Source organism: Staurois parvus, unplaced genomic scaffold, assembly GCF_062004578.1.
Source record: "Staurois parvus isolate SC_StPar_1 unplaced genomic scaffold, SC_StPar_1.0 ptg000509l, whole genome shotgun sequence".
Taxonomy (NCBI): Eukaryota; Metazoa; Chordata; class Amphibia; order Anura; family Ranidae; genus Staurois; species Staurois parvus.
The window spans coordinates 1,007,560-1,025,669 of NW_028318305.1; the positions used below are offsets into that span (position 1 = coordinate 1,007,560).

The 18,110-nt window shown below is 42.2% G+C and overlaps 1 protein-coding gene across 1 annotated transcript in view; it reads right to left on the reverse strand.

Annotated features, from left to right (window-relative positions):
• Positions 1-3,187: 3,187 nt before the first annotated feature.
• MPC1 (mitochondrial pyruvate carrier 1) overlaps positions 3,188-18,110 on the reverse strand; it is a 64,737-nt gene continuing 49,814 nt past the window's right edge. Inside the window, exon 5 of the mRNA XM_089689999.1 lies at positions 3,188-3,755. Within this exon, the coding sequence (XP_089546125.1) occupies positions 3,719-3,755 (37 nt within the window). The 3' untranslated portion in view covers positions 3,188-3,718. The remainder of the gene's footprint in view (positions 3,756-18,110) is intronic.

Below are 18,110 nucleotides of genomic sequence, written 5' to 3' on the forward strand. Positions count from 1 at the left end.
CCTCGGACACGGCCGGTGACAGATCGCGCCACTGCGCGGCTCTGCAACCGCGCATGTGCGGGAGCACGCCAAATGGCGTGCACCCGGAAAGGTGAAGCATTTTTGCCGCCGCCAAACAGCTATAGGCCGGGCGGCTAATGGTTAAGGGGGGTAAATCCTCAGGAGCTCAAGTGGTTAATGTAACCTGTAAAACGCAGTTGAACAACAAACTGAAATATTTTAGGTGGAGGGAAATAAAAAACTAAAAGAATATGGTTGCATAAGCGTGCACTCCCTTAAACTAATACTTTGTGGAAACACCTTTTGATTTTATTACAGCACTCAGTCTTTTTGGGTATGGCACATCTTGACTTGGCAATATTTGCCCACTCTTCCTCATAAAAACACTCCAAATCTGTCAGATTGCCAGGGCATCTCCTATGCACAGTCCTCTTCAGATCAATTCACAGATGTTCGATCGGATTCAGGTCTGGGCCATTCCAAAACTTTAATCTTCTGGTGAAGCCATTCCTTTGTTGATTTGGATGTACGTTTTGGGTCATTGTGATGCTGAATGAAGTTCCTCTTCATGTTCAGCTTTCTAGCAGAAGCCTGAAGGTTTTGTGCCAGTGTTGACTGGTATTTGGAACTGTTCATAATTCCCTCTACCTTGACCAAGGCCCCAGTTCCAGCTGAAGAAAAACAACCCCGAAGCATCATGCTGCCACCACCATGCTTCACTGTGGGTATGGTGTTATTTTGGTGATGTGCAGTGTTGTTTTTGCACCAAACATATCTTTTGTAATTATGGCCAAAAAAAAAGTTTTCCCACATGCTTTTGGGAGACCTCCGATGTTTTTGCAAAATTTAGCTGGGCTTGGATGTTTTTCTTTGTAAGAAAAGGTTTCCATCTTGCCACTCTACCCCAGACATACTGTATGAATACGGGAGATTATTGGCACACGTACTACACAGCCAGTACTTGCCAGATATTCCTGCAGCTCCTTTAATGTTGCTGTAGGCTTCTTGGCTGCCTCTCAGACCAGTTTTCTTCTCGTCTTTTCATCAATTTTGGAGGAACGTCCAGTTCTTGGTAATGTCACTGTTGCGCCATATATTCTCCACTTGATGACTATCCTCTCTGTGTTCCATGGTACATCTAATGCTTTGGAAATTCTTTTGTACCCTTCTCCTGACTGATACCTTTTAACAATGAGATCCCTCTAAAACTCTCTGTGGACCATGGCTTTTGCTGTAAGATGCGACTAAGAAGATGTCAGGAAAGACCTACTAAAACAGCTGAACTTTATTTGGGGTTAATCAGAGGCAATTTATAGAAATGATGGCAGATGTGTACAGACTCCTATTTAACACGATTTTGAATGCAATTGCTTAATACTGAACACAGCTACATCTACAATTAGAAGAGGATGTGCTCACTTATGCAACCACATTATTTTAGGTTTTTTTAGGTTTACTTCCCCTTCCTAAATGGATTTTAGTTTGTTTTTCAATTGAGTTGTACAGTGTATAGGTCACATTAAAAGGTGGAAGGTTCTGAAATTGTTTATCTTTGTTTTTTTTTTTTACATCACAGAAACGTGACATTTTTAAAAGTGGTGCGTAGACTTTTTATATCCACTGTATGAGCACTGTGTCTGTGTATACATATATATTTCCAGTCCTGAGCTACTAGCCAGGCCTTAAGAGTTACCCGCCACCAGTTGCCCCACCCTACCCCTAAACACACCCTTGTAAATCTCATCTCATGGACAGTATGGGGTTTATTTACTAAAGCTGGAGAGTCCAAAATCAGACTCCCTTCTGCATAGAAACCAATCAGCTTCCAGGTTTCATTGCCAAAGCTTCATTGAACAAGCTGAGGTTAGAAGCTGATTGGTTTCTATGCAGAAGGGAGTCTGATTTTGGACTCTCCAGCTTTAGTAAATAAACCCCTATGGGTCAACTGCAAGGGCTTCCCACAAGGATTGACCACCAGGTGGCTTACTAAATACCTTGGACTGTCTGCTTTCCAAAAAGGAGTCATTTGGGGGGAATTTGTACTGAGCTGACATTTTAGAGCATCAAGAAATTAGATCGGCAGTCAGTACATTAGGATTTTCAAAGATATGTAGCACACAACTTTCACATAAATCAATTAATATACACTTATTGGGATTTTTTTTTTTTTTTTTAACCAAAGACACGTAGCGGAATACATTCTGTCCTAAATTTAGGATGAAATTTGTTTTTATTGGAGACTTGTTTTAGAACAAATTAGAAAATTTTTTTTTCATAATTTTTGCTTTATTTTCCCTTATTTGGTAAAAAATAAAAAACCTGGTGGTGATCAAATACAACCGAACAGCTCTCTTTGTACCCAAATGAAATTTTTATAATTTTTTTTTTTTCACACAATGTAGCATGACGGAGTAATTGTCATTCAAAGTGTGATAGCATGGAAAGCTGAAAATTGGTCTGGGCAAGAAGGGGGTAAGTGTGCCCAATATTGAGGTGGTGAAGGTTAAAAAACCCATTAAGTGCAGCTCTCCTCCTGCTTACCCAAGTCTTATCTCAATCCAGCACTGTTCCTGAAAGCAGCAGCGCTACTCTATCCTCCCTCCTCACTGGACTCAGAGCAGCGGGAGCCATTGGCAAATCCAGTGATGAGGGAGCGGAACTGAGCCACACAGTGTGTCACATAGTGCGGCTTCGGATCGAGCCAGCACAGGTGTTCCCATAGGAAGTGGCTTGCTATGAAGGCACTTGTCAAGAATAGGAGACAGGAACCCCAGCAGGGGACCTCAGAAGAGGATCTGCTCTGTGCAAAACCACTGCACAGAGCAGGTAAATATAACATGTTCTTTTGAAGGAAAAAAAAAACCTTAAGAATTGCAGATATGCCTGGAGGCAGCCATTCATGTGTTTGAATTGAGCAAAGCCCTTCCGTGTGTACCTTACTTTAAAAGCTAGTTATAAATTGGGGAAGTTTCCATTTTTGTTTAGCTATGTGCTTGCATTGCATTGAGAAACAGACCTAATATGAAATGAAAACTAAAAAGGTTTTATTTTATTGTATTTTTTTCACTTTTATTAGCATGTTGTGGAGGGGGAAAAGAGGAACAAGGAAAGGCAAAATAATGGCAGATTAAATGTATATGATGCATAATAAAAGAGACAAGTCATAACAGTCAAAACACACAAGAAATTTAGGTAAAAAGATTTTTATTAATGTTCACCTAAAAATGAATTTAAAATATGAATAGTTTTTTCAACTATAATATGTTGACATTTCTCTGACACACCTTGTCCAGTTGGTCATCCTGCCTGATGTTCAAGTAGACCAGAGAAAGGCACAGGGTAAAGAACAAAATTATGCTTAAAATTAACATATTAAAAAGGAACCAATCATGATTGAAACATGATCTGGGATGGTCATCCTTGTTCTTTTCAACTTCATAAGTCACTAATTGGAATAAAAGTATGCATGTCAGGACAGCCAATATGCGTGTTCCAGTACAGTGACTTACCAAGTAGTGCAGCAAATAAATATGACAGCCCAAAAAATTAACCTTCAAAACAAAATTAGTAATGGCAATCCTTGTTTAAATAATATGCAGTATTCCAGTACCATGGAATGTAGTGTTAGATGTTATGTATGAAAAAAATTGCAGGGTGCAAATTGATTATGTTGGCAAGATCCTGTTTTACTGGAGGCATGTATTGGATGAAGACATCTCTATTTTGTTTCCTCAGTTGAAGTTTTCTGAGACATCCTACAAGAGAAAATAATCACAATCATGTTACAGCCATGTTTTTTACAGTAAGTCATAGGCAGATTTCGTAGCCATCTTGTATGTACAGAAAATAAGCTTTTGATACTACCAAAAATGCAATCTGCTCTCAACATCCTATAATAAATTAACAGAACAGCCCTGCACTGAAATCCTAAGCAGTGTCTTTAGCCCTGCCAAGTTCTCCCTCTAGGCTACAGAACACTGTCCCTGTATATTATGGAACTAAGGAGACAGGTGGGTGAGCTGTTGGCAATCTGAAGTGAACTGGATAGGGCTGACAGAACTGCCTGGGATTTCAGTTCAACAGAGGCATGGTGTCATCAACTCAAAACAGAAGTCACATATTGGATTTCTACCAGTAGTAGATCAACAGGTATTTTTTGAGTAAATGCAGGGTTTTGATTTTTTTTTTTTTAAACAGTCAAAACATGGATAATATGCATGTATTGGGAAAACAAGATATTTGACTTACCAGTAAAAACCTGTTTCCTGGACTACAGTACAGGACACACAAGCCTCTGTAAATCATTACGACTGGGTTATATATACAGTTGTGTTCAAAATAATAGCAGTCAGACATCACTAACCTGATCAATCACTGTTTTTGGTAGAAATTATATTTCTACATGGCAAATAATTTACTAGCAGGTGTAGTAGAGTAATAGAAATCCAACAGACCCAACAGTCATGACATGCATGCTACTGATTCTATGTAATTGAATCACTAATTGAAAGGGGCATGTTCAAAATAATAGCAGTGTGGAGTTCTATTAGTGAGATCATTCATGCTTTGAAAAACAGGTGGCAATTATTGCCCTTATTTAAGGAAGGAAGGCAGCAAATGTTGTACATGCTGGTTACAGTGCATTTCTCTCTGAAATTCTAAAGGGAAAATGGGTCGTTCCAGACATTGTTCAGAAGAACAGCGTACCTTGATTAAAAGTTGATTGGAGAGGGGAAAACATATAAAGAAGTGCAGAAAATGATAGGCTGCTTAGCTAAAATGATCGCAAATGCTTTAAAATGGCAACCAAAACCTGAAAGACGTGGAAGAAAGCGAAAAACTACCATTCACATGGATAGAAGAATAGCCAAAATGGCAAGGACTCAGCCAACAATCAGCTCCAGGAAGATCAAAGAAGGTCTAAAGTTACCTGTGAGTACTGTTACAATTAGAAGACGCCTATGTGAAGCCAAGCTATCTGCAAGAAGCCCCCGCAAAGTCCCACTGTTAAAAAAAAACAAAAAAAAAAAACACATGTGCTGAAGAGGTTACAATTTGCCAAAGAGCACATTGACTGGCCTAAAGAGAAATGGCGCAACATTTTGTGGACTGATGAAAGTAAGATTATTCTTTTTGGGTCTAATGGCTGGAGACAGTTTGTCAGACAACCCCAAACACTGAATTCAAGCCACAGTACACTGTGAAGACAGTGAAGCATGGTTGCGCAAGCATCATGATATGGGGATGTTTCTCATACTACGGTGTTGGGCCTATTTATCGCATACCAGGGATCATGGATCAGTATGAACACATCAGAATACTTGAAGAGGTCATTCTGCCTTATGCTGAAGAGGAAATACCCTTGAAATGGATGTTCCAACAAGACAGCGACCCCAAACACTCCAGTAAACGTCCAACATCTTGGTTCCAGACCAACAAGAATGACGTTATGAAGTGGCCAGCCCAATCCCCGGATCTTAATGCCATAGAAAACTTGTGGGGTGACATCAAAAATGCAGTTTCTGAGGCAAAACCAAGAAATAGAGAAGAATGCATTGTATTGTTACTGTTCTGTCACATGTTCTGTCCCCCTTTGTAATGTACAGCGCTGAGCGAAGTATATAAATACTGTATAATAATAAGAACTGTGGAATGCAGTCCAATCATCCTGGGTTGGAATACCTGTTCACAGGTGCCAGAAGTTGGTTGACTCCATGCAACACAGATGTACAGCAGTTCTCAGAAACAGTGCTTATACAACTAAACATTAATTGATTCAAAGGAAAGCAAAATCTTAAAACATTTTTCAGTTTATATAGTGAATGTTTGGGTTTGTAAAGAAGAATACAAACACTGCTATTTTTTTGAACGGTCTAATATTCACTTTTCTTCAATTTTGTTAGAGGAACAAGACAAATTTTATATATTTTTCTTCATGTTTTGATTTGGAATAGAATGTGTAGTGTTCCCAATGCATTTGTGTGTATGGAAATAAAAGCTATTAGAAGGATTTTGAGCTTTATTCACTTTTTTCAACACACTACTATTATTTTGAACACAACTGTAGCTACCGTCAAGAGAATGTACACAAAAAAAAAAAAGAAAAAAGGCGGCTGTGTGAATATCCCATAAAGTAACACCTTTGAAGAGAAAGCCCAGGTGTCAGTTTTGCAAAGAGAAAACAGATGTCCAATGCTGAAAAGCCTATGAAGCTCTAACATATCTAGTAGAATGTGCTTTAAAGCTGAACTTCAAAAAACAGACTGCACCCGCATTGAAAGGGTTTAATGTTTAGGTCTACAGGATGTGAATAAGTTTTACTTAGCCAATACTCTGCTCCCACAGTCTACTTTAACCTCCCTGGAGGTATTCCCGAGTGTAGTTCAGGGTAAAGTTTTAGCACCACAAGCGGTAACCCCGAGCTACACTCAGGAATACCCTGCAGCGCTGCTCCGGGATCTCTTCACTTACCTTGTCCTGCGCTCCCGCGATGTCCCCCTGCAGTGTCCCTGTCAATGTCCTCCAGCCGATGCCGGCATCTGTCTTCCGGGTTCCGCTCCCTGCGACGTCAGGACGTACAGGGATGGAACTGGCAAGAAATTTGAAAAGTGACATTCACTTTAATTCACTAATATTACTGTACCAAACCATTCCACATACATTTTTCTCCCTAGTGCTTCGTCCTGTGCCCTGCCTGCATTTTTACTGGTTTCTGCCTGGAAACTGAGAAATGTCCATGACGTCCAAAAAGCGTCCCTTTAGGTCAAAAGCGGTTTTAGACCAGCTAGAGAACAGCGATAGTAAATCAGAACTACTTGCAGAATTGAGTGATAATGGTTCGTGGGGAAATTCGTCAAGACACGGAAAACGATTTTGCGACTTCTCAGTGATGTGCAAACTGGCGCTCTATTTCAAATTTCAGTGTTTTTGGTTTGATTATATTATTGAATTAAAATTATTATATTATTTTTTATGATTAAATGATAATTTATGATTTCGGATTTCAAATTTTAAACACACCCAGAATGTTTACTAGACTCTTATTCGGACAGATGTCAGGGAGTTATTCCTAAAAATTATTAAATTTATATATATATATATATATATATATATATATATATAATTTTTTTCATGGAAATGTCATTTTTATATATATATATATATATATATATATATATATATATATATATATATATATATATATATTTAATTACACACGTTATTTTGCATTTCCGGGTATGGGGAGCATCCTCCCTACCCACGCCACTATTAGCTCCTTGGCATATCAATCACCGGGTCCCGGCCGCCGATTCTCAGCCGGGACTCCGTGATCATTGCCAAAGCGAACAACAGATTGTCTACATAGTAAAACAGTGTCATTATTACAGTACTTTTTATTGCACTAATCACTGTATTAGTGTCACTGGGGATGTCAGTGGCAGTTAGTTCCCACCCAGAATGTGTCAGAATGCCCGCCGTAGTCCTGCAATAAGTCGCTGATCGCCACCAAAATTCCAGTATATATATATGTATGTATGTAGCGCCATTTTGTAGACGCTATAATTTTTACGTAAACCAATTAATTTTGCACATATCGGGTTTTTTTGTTTTTGTTTAGCAGACGTAGCAGAACACATTTTGACCTAAATTTATCAAGGCATTTTATTTTTTTACTGGATGGGTTTTATAGCAAAACGTCAAAAACTGTTTTTTTTTTTCAAAATGAATGACATTGCATGACCGCGCAATTGTCATTTTAAAGTAATGCAGCGCTGTATCACAAAAAATGGCCTGGTCAGGAAGGGGAGTAAATCCACTGGAGGGCAAGTGGTTAAACTGCTAGATGCTCCCCGGCAGCCTCTTTACTGTACTTCAGTGGTCGGATGCCTTCTGACAGACTGATGCAGGGCTTATAGCAATGCAATGGCCATGAGGACACAGAAAAGTCCACCACCAGAGAATAAGGGAGCCCCGTTTGCTGGGAAAGCAGAGAATCTGATAAGTAAAAATGCTTTTCCTGTCTTCTAGACAAACAGGCCATTAAACCATGCTGTGTGGGCACAGCTCCTATACATGAGATGATTTCTACTTTTACCAGACTTGGGCTCCCTGATCAAAGGCCTTAACTGGAGAATGAGAAGCCAAAAGGTTTGTGGAACAGAAAGGTCAAGGCAGGGATATTTCCTTTAAATGGTACTCAAGGCCAATTTGTGGCCCAGACCAGATTGGAGGAAAGACAAAATATGTCCCATAGAGAACTTTCAAGGATGAAAGCTTGTCAACTTGCAACAAACAAAATAGGTATTCAAGGTACGATGGTAGACTATAAGAGTGCTAAATCTCCTTGCATCCAATGGGGTAGCAATGATAGAATCCAAAAGGCCCCATCCCTCAAGACCATGCCTTCAACAATCATGCCATTAAAGCCAGAAACCAACAAGCAGGATGGAACATTGAATCATCTGGACCTCGTGTCCAAAGGGCCAAACAGCCCCCAGGGGGTTTGCCAGGAGACTGAATAGGCTGGATTACCACACATTCTCCCACCAACTCGGTGCAATGAGGATCAACAGGATGCCTTCCTCAAACCCATGAAGTAGACAAGGAAGAATCCGTAGGGTTGGGTAGGAACAGATCAGACTAGACTGACTGCATAGTCACCAGGGTCCCTGGGCCTGGCAACAAGTTTGCCAAAAAGTGAAAAACACCAGATCCTTCTGGCATCCAAATTCAGCAGCAAAGGGCTTGAAAGACCCCAAATGAAGGGCATATTCCCCTGAATCCAGATGCTGATAACAGTAATTCTGCCTGCCAATTTTTTACATCTGGAATAAATGGCAGGCAGGGCCAAAATGAGATGTTCTGTACAAGAGGATCAAGTCTGCTTCTATTTGAAGAGCTTGACTTGTTTGTGCCTCCTTGATTAATTATATACAACCATGACATTGTCCTGACTGTATACTTTTTAGGTGTCCTCGCAATAAAGGAGTCCAGTGTGGAAGGAACAACCAAAATTTTCTGAGTTCCTGAAGGTTGATAGTAAAGTGAATGTCTGGAAACCAAGTACCGTATGTTAGGATTGGTCCCTGGCCTGACAGGCTGGTATCCAACAAGAGAACCATGCAACTGCAGACCCTTATGCAAACAAATCAAGGGCCTTAGCACTCACATAGGGACACATTTTTGTCCTGAGATAGAAAGATTACGAATTGTCCAGAGACAAATTGTGTCCAGCGTCAGACCTAGGTACTCCAGTTTGTAAAATGGTCTCGTTATGAATTCTGTAGGTTGGGGATCCAACCAAAATTCTGCAGAACCTGTACCAGTTGTTGGCCATCAGTTACAGGGAGGCCTGATCCTTTAACAGGAGATTGTCCAGGTACCCCAAAAGTGAATTTCCTTGAAATGGGAGCAGTTTTCACATATCTTAGTGAAAACTCAGACCAAAAGGAAGGGCAGCAAACTGGTAATGCAGACCACCCAGATAGATAGTGTTGATGACGCGGAAAATATGACAACATGCAGTCATGGATTCTGGAAGTATACTGCAGCAAACAAATTCCTCCAGAAATGGAAAATCATGACTGATCAGGCATTATCCATGCAAAAACTTCTGAACCCATACAACGAATTAAGAGTTTATATTTCCCAAATTCAATGAAGTAGTTTGGCCCATTCTGGATCTGAAATTCTTTTGGTGGTATTTAATAGCAGTGTTTTTTTTTATTTTTTGCGCTGTAAATTAAAAAAAAAAAATAGAAACAAAGAAAAATGCATTTTTTTTTCAGTTCTAAAATTTTGCAAATAAGTAATTTTTCTTCATAAATATAGGCCAAAATGTATACTGCTATATTACTTTGGTAAAATTAATCCCACTCAGTGTATATTATTTGGTCTGTGTGGAAGTTATAGAGTCTACAAGCTATGGTACCAATCATTGAAAATTTAACACAAATGATCAAATCTGATGTACTGATGGCCTATCTCATTTCTTGAGACACTAACAGGACAGTACAAATACCCCCCAAATGACCCCTTTTTGGAAAATAGACATTTCAAGGTATTTAGTAAGATGCATGGTGAGTTTTTTTAAACTAATTTTTCCCACAATTCTTTGGAAAATTAAGAAAGTAAATCATTTATTTTTTTTTCTCACACAACTGTTATATTAAACAGGTTATTCCTCTCACACAGCATATGCATACTTGCAGCTTCACCCCAAAATACATTCTGCTGCTCCTCCTGAATATGGAGATACCACATGTGTAAGACTTTTCTACAGCCTGGCCATATACAGAGGCCGAACATCCAAGTAGCACCTACAGGCGTTCTGGAGGCATAAACTACACATCTCATTTCCGGACTACCGATCACAAATTTTGAAGGCCCTGGAGCACCAGTACAATGGAATTACCCACAAAATGACCTTATTTTGAAAAGCAAACACCCCCCAATGTACATTCTACAAGGCATAATGAGTCTTTTGAACATGTAATTTTTTTCCACAAGTTTTCAGAAAACGTGGAAAGAAAATGAAAATGTATTTTTTTTTTTTTACAAAAAATTGTCAATTTACAAGATATTTTTAACACATAGCATGTACATACCAAAAATTACACCCCAAAATACATTCTGCTACTTCTGAGTATGGGGATACCACATGTGTAAGACTTTTCAACAGCCTGGCCACATACAGAGGCCCAACATCCAAATAGGACCTACAGGCGCTCTGGAGGCATAAATTACACATCTCAATTCCTGACTACCTATCACAATTTTGAAGGCCCTGGAGCACCAGGACAATGGAGTCTGCGCATGTTCTGAAGGACATTCCTGAACGTCCACTCAGAACGACGAAGCTCCCACCTGACCGTTTATGTGCAGTGGCCGGGTGGGAAGCGGTTAAGGAGAAACCTTGAAAAAGTCCCCCCCCACCCCTTTGCTGTCACTCTGCAGTTTCCATGTTTAGTGGTAATGTGTATACACTATACTATACAATCAATGAAGGGAAAATTACAGGGTCAAAACCCCGGGAAACTTCCAGGTATGTTGCTAACATTACACACCCAGGACACATACCTCACATCTGTTGGTGAGTACCCTTGGTCCCAACATCATTTATGAAGCATTTTCTTCTGTTAAATTGTGTGCTGCTTTTAAAGCTGAAGACTTCTGTTACAGCCTGCCTGCAGTCAGAACTGTAGGACAGAGCAGACAAAGTGCTCCAAAACGTCTCATACAGGTTTGACAGGTGGAGCTACCCAAGCAAAACAGCAAGCCAGAGCACACTAAAAAAAAACCAAAAAAAAAAACCCTGCGCCACCATTTGCGTCCATGGCTGTCAATCACCGGGCCCCAGCTGGTGATTACTTGTCAGCGCCCAGTGATTGCCGAGGATCTCCGTAAACAAAACAGTTCCCCGTCAGCTCCTGCACAGCCATGTGAAGCACAAACACAGAACATCATGTAAAATGACACAGCAGAGTTAACCCTCTGATCGCCCCACATGTTAACCCCTTCCTGCTTTTTATTAGCACTGATCACTGTACTGGTGTCACTGGAGAGAACTGACTTTGTGTCATCCCCAGTGTCAGAATGCCCGCTGCAGTCCCGCTATAAGTTTCTGATCACCGCCATTACTAATATATATTAAAAAAAAAAAAAAAAGCCCAGTAGAGATATAGATAGAGACACACACACACACACACACACACACTTGTAAATGCTATAACTTTCACTTAAACCAATTATTTTACACACATCCGGATGACGTAGCAGAATACATTTTGGCCGACAGTTATGACAAAATTTGATTTTTTTTACTGGACATGTTTAATAGCAAAAAGTCAAAAATATTGTCCTCAAAACTTTTTTTTTTTTTTTTATAGTGCAAAGAATAAAAACACACAGGCAATCATAATACCACCGAAAGAAAGCTCTATTCGTGGGGGGAAAAAAAAAGGATGTAAATTTTATTTGGGTGCAGCGTTGCATGACCGTGCAATTGTCAGTTAAAGTAATGCAGTGCCGTAACACAAAAAAATGGCCTGGTCAGGAAGGGGGGTAAATCCTTTGGGACGGAAAGTGGTTAAAGTGAGAATAATAAACAACTCAATTTTCAAAAACATTTGGAACCTTTCAAAAGAGAAACAAATAAATCGGTGACCAAATATAGCCACCCTTCTTTTCAATAACATTCATAAGCCATGGCTTCATGGATTCTGTCAGTTTTTTGATCTGCTGACAATCAACTTTTTTCGCAGCAGCAACCACAGCCTCTCAGACACTGTTGAGAGGTGTACCATTTTCCTTCACTGTAAATTTCCCATTTAAGAAGGGCCCACAAGTTCTCAATATGGTTAAGGTCAGGTGAGGAAGGCGGCCATGTTATTTTTTCATCATTAAGGCCTTACAGTGGAGCACAAAACACAGAACACATGACCTGGCAAGATGGCGTAACCTGGCTTTTCCATGGTTTGGACGTTGCAATGTACTCAACGATGCAATTGCCCAAGCTCGTATACCTACTACAGGCTTTGCCTATTAACCACATGCCGCCCAGCCACTGTAGAAATACGTTGGCAGGGCAAAACCTAACTGTCCCGCCGATCACGACCGCGGATGTCAGTCGCCGGGTCACAGCCGGTCGTTACTGGCTGTGTCCCGCCGATTAGCGGCAATCACTGACAGAGAGCAGGGCTGCAGTAGCTCTGCTCTGTCAGTTCCCTGCCCGCTCCTGACATGCTGAGCAGGAGAGAAGAGTTTCTCTCCTGATCAGCTGTCCCTGTGCAGTACACACCCCCGCCCCCTAGTAAAACACTCCCCTCATACAGTTAATCCTTTCAGTAAATAAAAAAGTTAACCCCTTCCTCCCCAGTGCCATTAGTACAGTGTGTTTTTTTTTTTTGCACTGATCACTGTATTGGTGTCACTGGGGATGTCAGTGACCCCAAGTCAGTTCCCCCCCCAGTGTCAGAATGTCCGCGCAGTCCCGCCATAAGTCGCTGATCGCCGCCATTATTAGTATAAAAAAAATTAAAAATCCCAGTATCTTTACCGCCATTTGTAAACACTATAACTTTCACGTAAACCAATTAATTTACACGTATTGGGGGTTTTTTTTGTTTTTTTTTTTTTTTTAGCAAAGACATGTCACAGAATGCATTTTGGCCGAAATTTATGACGAAAGTTGATTTTTACATTTTTTTACTGTACATGTTTTATAGCAAAAAGTCCAAAATATTGTTTTTTTTTCTCAAAATTGTCAGCCTTTTGTTTTTTATAGTGCAAAAAAAAAAAAAAAACAAAAAAAAAAAAAAAACGCACAGGCGATCAAATACCACCAAAAGAAAGCTCTATTTGTGTGAAAAAAGGACAAATTTAATTTATGTACCGTATTGCATGACCGCACAATTGTCCGTTAAACTAGCGCAGCGCTGTATAGCAAAAACATGTAGCAGAATACATTTTGGCTTAAATTTATAACTAACTTTGAGTTTACTATATATTTTTTATAGCTGAAAGTAAAAAATATTGTTTTTCTTCAAAATTTTTTTTTTGTTTATAGCGTGAAAAATAAAAAGCGCACAGGTGATCAAATACCACTGAATGAAAAGTTCTATTTGTGTGAAAAAAAGGACGTAAATTTTGTTTGGGTGCAGCATTGCATGACCGCGCAATTATCAGTTGAATTAGTGCAGCGCCGAGTAGCAAAAAGAGGCCTGGTCATTGAGGGTAAATCCTCAGGAAGGCAAGTGGTTAAGATCCCACAGACATACTTCCATTTAGTGAGGTCAGTCTTTGTCAACTTTGTGTGGCATGAGAGATCACCATGACTTAGTAAAGCCCTCCTGCTCCGGACCAAATTAAAGGGGGGGGCATAGGGTTTCCAGACTTACAGTGAGGAACAGAAGTATTTGAACACCCTGCAATTTTGCAAGTTCTCCTACTTAGAAATCATGGAGGTGCATTCCCACTCAGAGACCAAATTAAAAAAAAAAAAAATTCAGGAAATCACATTGTATGATTTTTAAAGAATTTATTTGTCTTGCACTGCTGAACATAAGTATTTGAACACCTGAGAAAATCAGTGTTAATATTTGGTACAGTAGCCTTTGTTTGAAATTACAGAGGTCAAACGTTTCCTGTAGTTCTTGACCAGGTTTGCACACACTGCAACAGGGATTTTGGCCCACTCCTCCACACTGATCTCCTCTAGATCTGTCAGGTTTTGGGGCTGTCGCTGAGCAACACAGAGTTTCAGCTCCCTCCAAAGATGTTCTATTGGATTTAGGTCTGGAGACTAGCTAGGCCACTCCAGAACCTTGATATGCTTATTACGGAGCCACTCCTTGGTTATCCTGGCTGTGTGCTTCGGGTCGTTGTCATGTTGGAAGACCCAGCCACGACCCATCTTCAATGCTCTGACTGAGGGAAGGAGGTTGTTGTTCAAAATCTCACAATAAATGGCCCCATTCATCCTCTCCTTAATACAGTGCAGTCGTCCTGTCCCCTTCGCAGAAAAGCACCCCCAAGGCATGATGTTACCACTCCCATGCTTCACAGTAGGGATGGTGTTCTTGGGATGCAACTCATCCTTTTTCCTCCAAACACGACGAGTGAAGTTGAGACCAAAAAGTTTTACTTTGGTCTCATCTGACGACATGACTTTCTCCCATGCCTCCTCTGGATCATCCAGATGGTCATTGGCAAACTTCAGACAGCCTGGACATGTGATGACTTGAGCAGGGGAACCTTCCATGCAATGCATGATTTGAAACCATGACGGCGTAGTGTTTTACCGACAGTGACCTTTGAAACTGTGGTCCCAGCTCTATTCATGTCATTGACCAGCTCCTCCCTTGTAGTTCTGGGCTGATTCCTCACCTTTCTTATCAGTGATACCCCACGAGGTGGGATCTTGCATGGAGCCCCAGTCCGAGGGAGACTGACAGTCATCTTTAGCCTCTTCCATTTTCTAACAATTGCTCCAACAGTTGATCTATTTTCACCAAGCTGCTTGGCAATTGCCCCGTAGCCCTTTCCAGCCTTGTGAAGGTCCACAATTTTGTCTCTGGTGTCTTTTGACAGCTCTTTAGTCTTGCCCATGGTAGTAGTTGGCATCTGTGACGGGAGTGACTTTTGGGGGTGGGGGGACCTCTGTATTATCTCCCCAAATCATTATGTTTAACCCACCCTGTGCCTGTTTAAGGGGTACAGGGTGTGTATGTGAATGTCTGAGTCTTGTGTATAATGTGTGTGCCTTTGTTCTCGGCCACATGGCTGTCCATTGTCTGTTTGCCATGTGCTACCCCCCATTGTGCTGTGTCTTCCTGTCCAGCCAACTATTATGGGATGTACTGTTTGTGTATTGGTGTGGGGGTTGGTCAATATCCATTGCCATGTGCTTCATCCCATTGTTCTGTGTCTTGGTGGGGTGGGGAGGGGTGATGATGTATTTCCTGTTCCTGGTTGTGTTTCCCCGCCCCCTGTATATATCCTGTGTTTTGTGTTAAAATAAAAGAGTTGGCTTCCTGTTTTAGGAAGAGCTGGGTGCTGTCTATTTTCCTGAGGGATTTCAAGGGTGTGGTCCGTGGATGGTGTTCGGACAGGGGAAGCTGCGGTATAACGTCTGGGTTCCGGTTCCGTTACATTGGTGGCAAGCAGTGGGATTGTGCTTCCAGCTGTAAACACATCCAAACCACCACCGGGATTCAAGAGCAGGAAAAGACGTCAGTCACCCCAGTGGAGCTATGGACCTGGCATCAGAGTTCCCAGGGCTGCTGCAGATCATCCTTGCAACATACCCCAGGACTGTGTCTACGGATCAGTACCTGGAGCTCAGGCAGCGGATTTGGGAGGTGCTTTGGAGAGGAGCGGTCCAGGCTGCTGGTATGGACAAAGGCAAGTGCTACCCAACCCCAGGGGAACGGGCCAGGGACCATCGGAAGTCACGGATGCCATTCCTGGGAGAGCAACCCCAGGAGCAATGGGTGGCTGAGTTGGACAGACTGGTCCAGCAGGAGATAGAACTGGACAATAGATATCGGGCTCTGCAGTGGTACGCAGAGCAGGAATATTTAGGGGTGTCCACAGAGTGCTCTCCTGAGGGACTTGACTTTGGTGGGCCTGGATTGCTGTGGGAGAGCCTTACAGATCTTTTTGTGTTTGGCGATAGAGGAGAACCTACTCTGGAGTTGCGGGAAGGCAGAGAGGCTATGTTTGGTCTCAGAGGGGTCTCAGAGCTTGAGCCAGATCTGCAATACCTGCTGATGAAAGAACTGCATCTGGAAAGGGCATACAGGCAGCTGCTAGGACATGTTCGGCAGCATGCCCAAGAATCAGCAGTGGAAATTCCAGAGACTGGGGATCTGATAGACCTCTCGGCTGAGGAGGAACCAGCAGTAGACCTGGCAACAGGGCCAAACAGTACTGAACTCTGCCCAGCACTGATAACGTCTCCTGAGTTCCACGAACAGGATATGGTGAGCTTCTATCCCCAGACACCAATTCCAGAGGCTGGGGACTTTTTTTTACTGATGAGGAACCAGCCGGGGAGCCGCCAGCTGAAGTGCTGACAACCGGACAGAGGGTCAAGGACCTCTGCCCCATGCCTGTGGTAGTTTCAGAGGCCCAGGGTGAGAAGGGAGAGGAGGTTGTTGTCCTCTCTCCCCCACAGTCAGCCAGAGTGGAGGAAACAGTTTTCCCTCCCAAGCCAGGATCTGTGCACCAGGGGGACAGTGACAGAGGAATGCCATCCCAGCAGCAGATCCACAGTCTGGGAGGGGAGGAAGTCGGCCTCCCTTCCCTACAGTTAGCCGGAGCAGATGTGGGGTCCCCAGCAGAAGTGCTGGCACCAGGGCAGAGCGCCGCTGGCCTCTGCCTAGCAACTACAGTCACCACTTGGATACCCCAGGGATGCTGGGTAGTCGGCCCAGATCCCCCACAGAAGGATGAAGGCGGCCCAGCCACCCTGTCTTCTCCCCAGCGGCTGAGAGGATTTCCCGGAGAAGGACCAGTCTGTACTTCTCCCCAGGGGCGGGTATGTTCTACGGGAGAGGCAGAGGTTGGCTGGGTGAGCAACGCTTGGTGTGGGACAATTTGCATGGGGTACTGTGTGGGTGTTGGCATTGAGGGACTGAAAGTACTGACTAACTTCAGAGTACATCCGTCTGGGATCTACTCCTGTGTTAGTCTCCTGCCGAAAGGGGAGATATGTGACGGGAGTGACTTTTGGGGGTGGGGGGACCTCTGTATTATCTCCCCAAATCATTATGTTTAACCCACCCTGTGCCTGTTTAAGGGGTACAGGGTGTGTATGTGAATGTCTGAGTCTTGTGTATAATGTGTGTGCCTTTGTTCTCGGCCACATGGCTGTCCATTGTCTGTTTGCCATGTGCTACCCCCCATTGTGCTGTGTCTTCCTGTCCAGCCAACTATTATGGGATGTACTGTTTGTGTATCGGTGTGGGGGTTGGTCAATGTCCATTGCCATGTGCTTCATCCCATTGTTCTGTGTCTTGGTGGGGAGGGGTGATGATGTATTTCCTGTTCCTGGTTGTGTTTCCCCGCCCCCTGTATATATCCTGTGTTTTGTGTTAAAATAAGAGTTGGCTTCCTGTTTTAGGAAGAGCTGGGTGCTGTCTATTTTCCTGAGGGATTTCAAGGGTGTGGTCCGTGGATGGTGTTTGGACAGGGGAAGCTGCGGTATAACGGAAAAACTCAGTGCGGTCTGGGTTCCGGTTCCGTTACAGCATCTGACTGACTGTGGGGTGGACAGGTGTCTTTAAAGAGCTCAGACAGGTGCTACTAAGTTAGATTAATAAGTGGAGTAGGGGTGGACTTTTTAAAAGGCACAGTAAGAGGTCTTTGAAAGCCAGAATTCTTGCTGTTTCTTAGGTGTTCAAATACTTATGTTCAGCAGTGCAAGACAAATAAATTCTTTAAAAATCATACAATGTGATTTCATGAATTTTTTTTTCAAATTCTGTCTCTCAGAGTGGGAATGCACCTACAATGTGAATTTCAGACCCCTCCATGATTTCTAAGTGGGAGAACTTGCAAAATTGCAGGGTGTTCAAATACTTCTGTTCCTCACTGTATATTACACA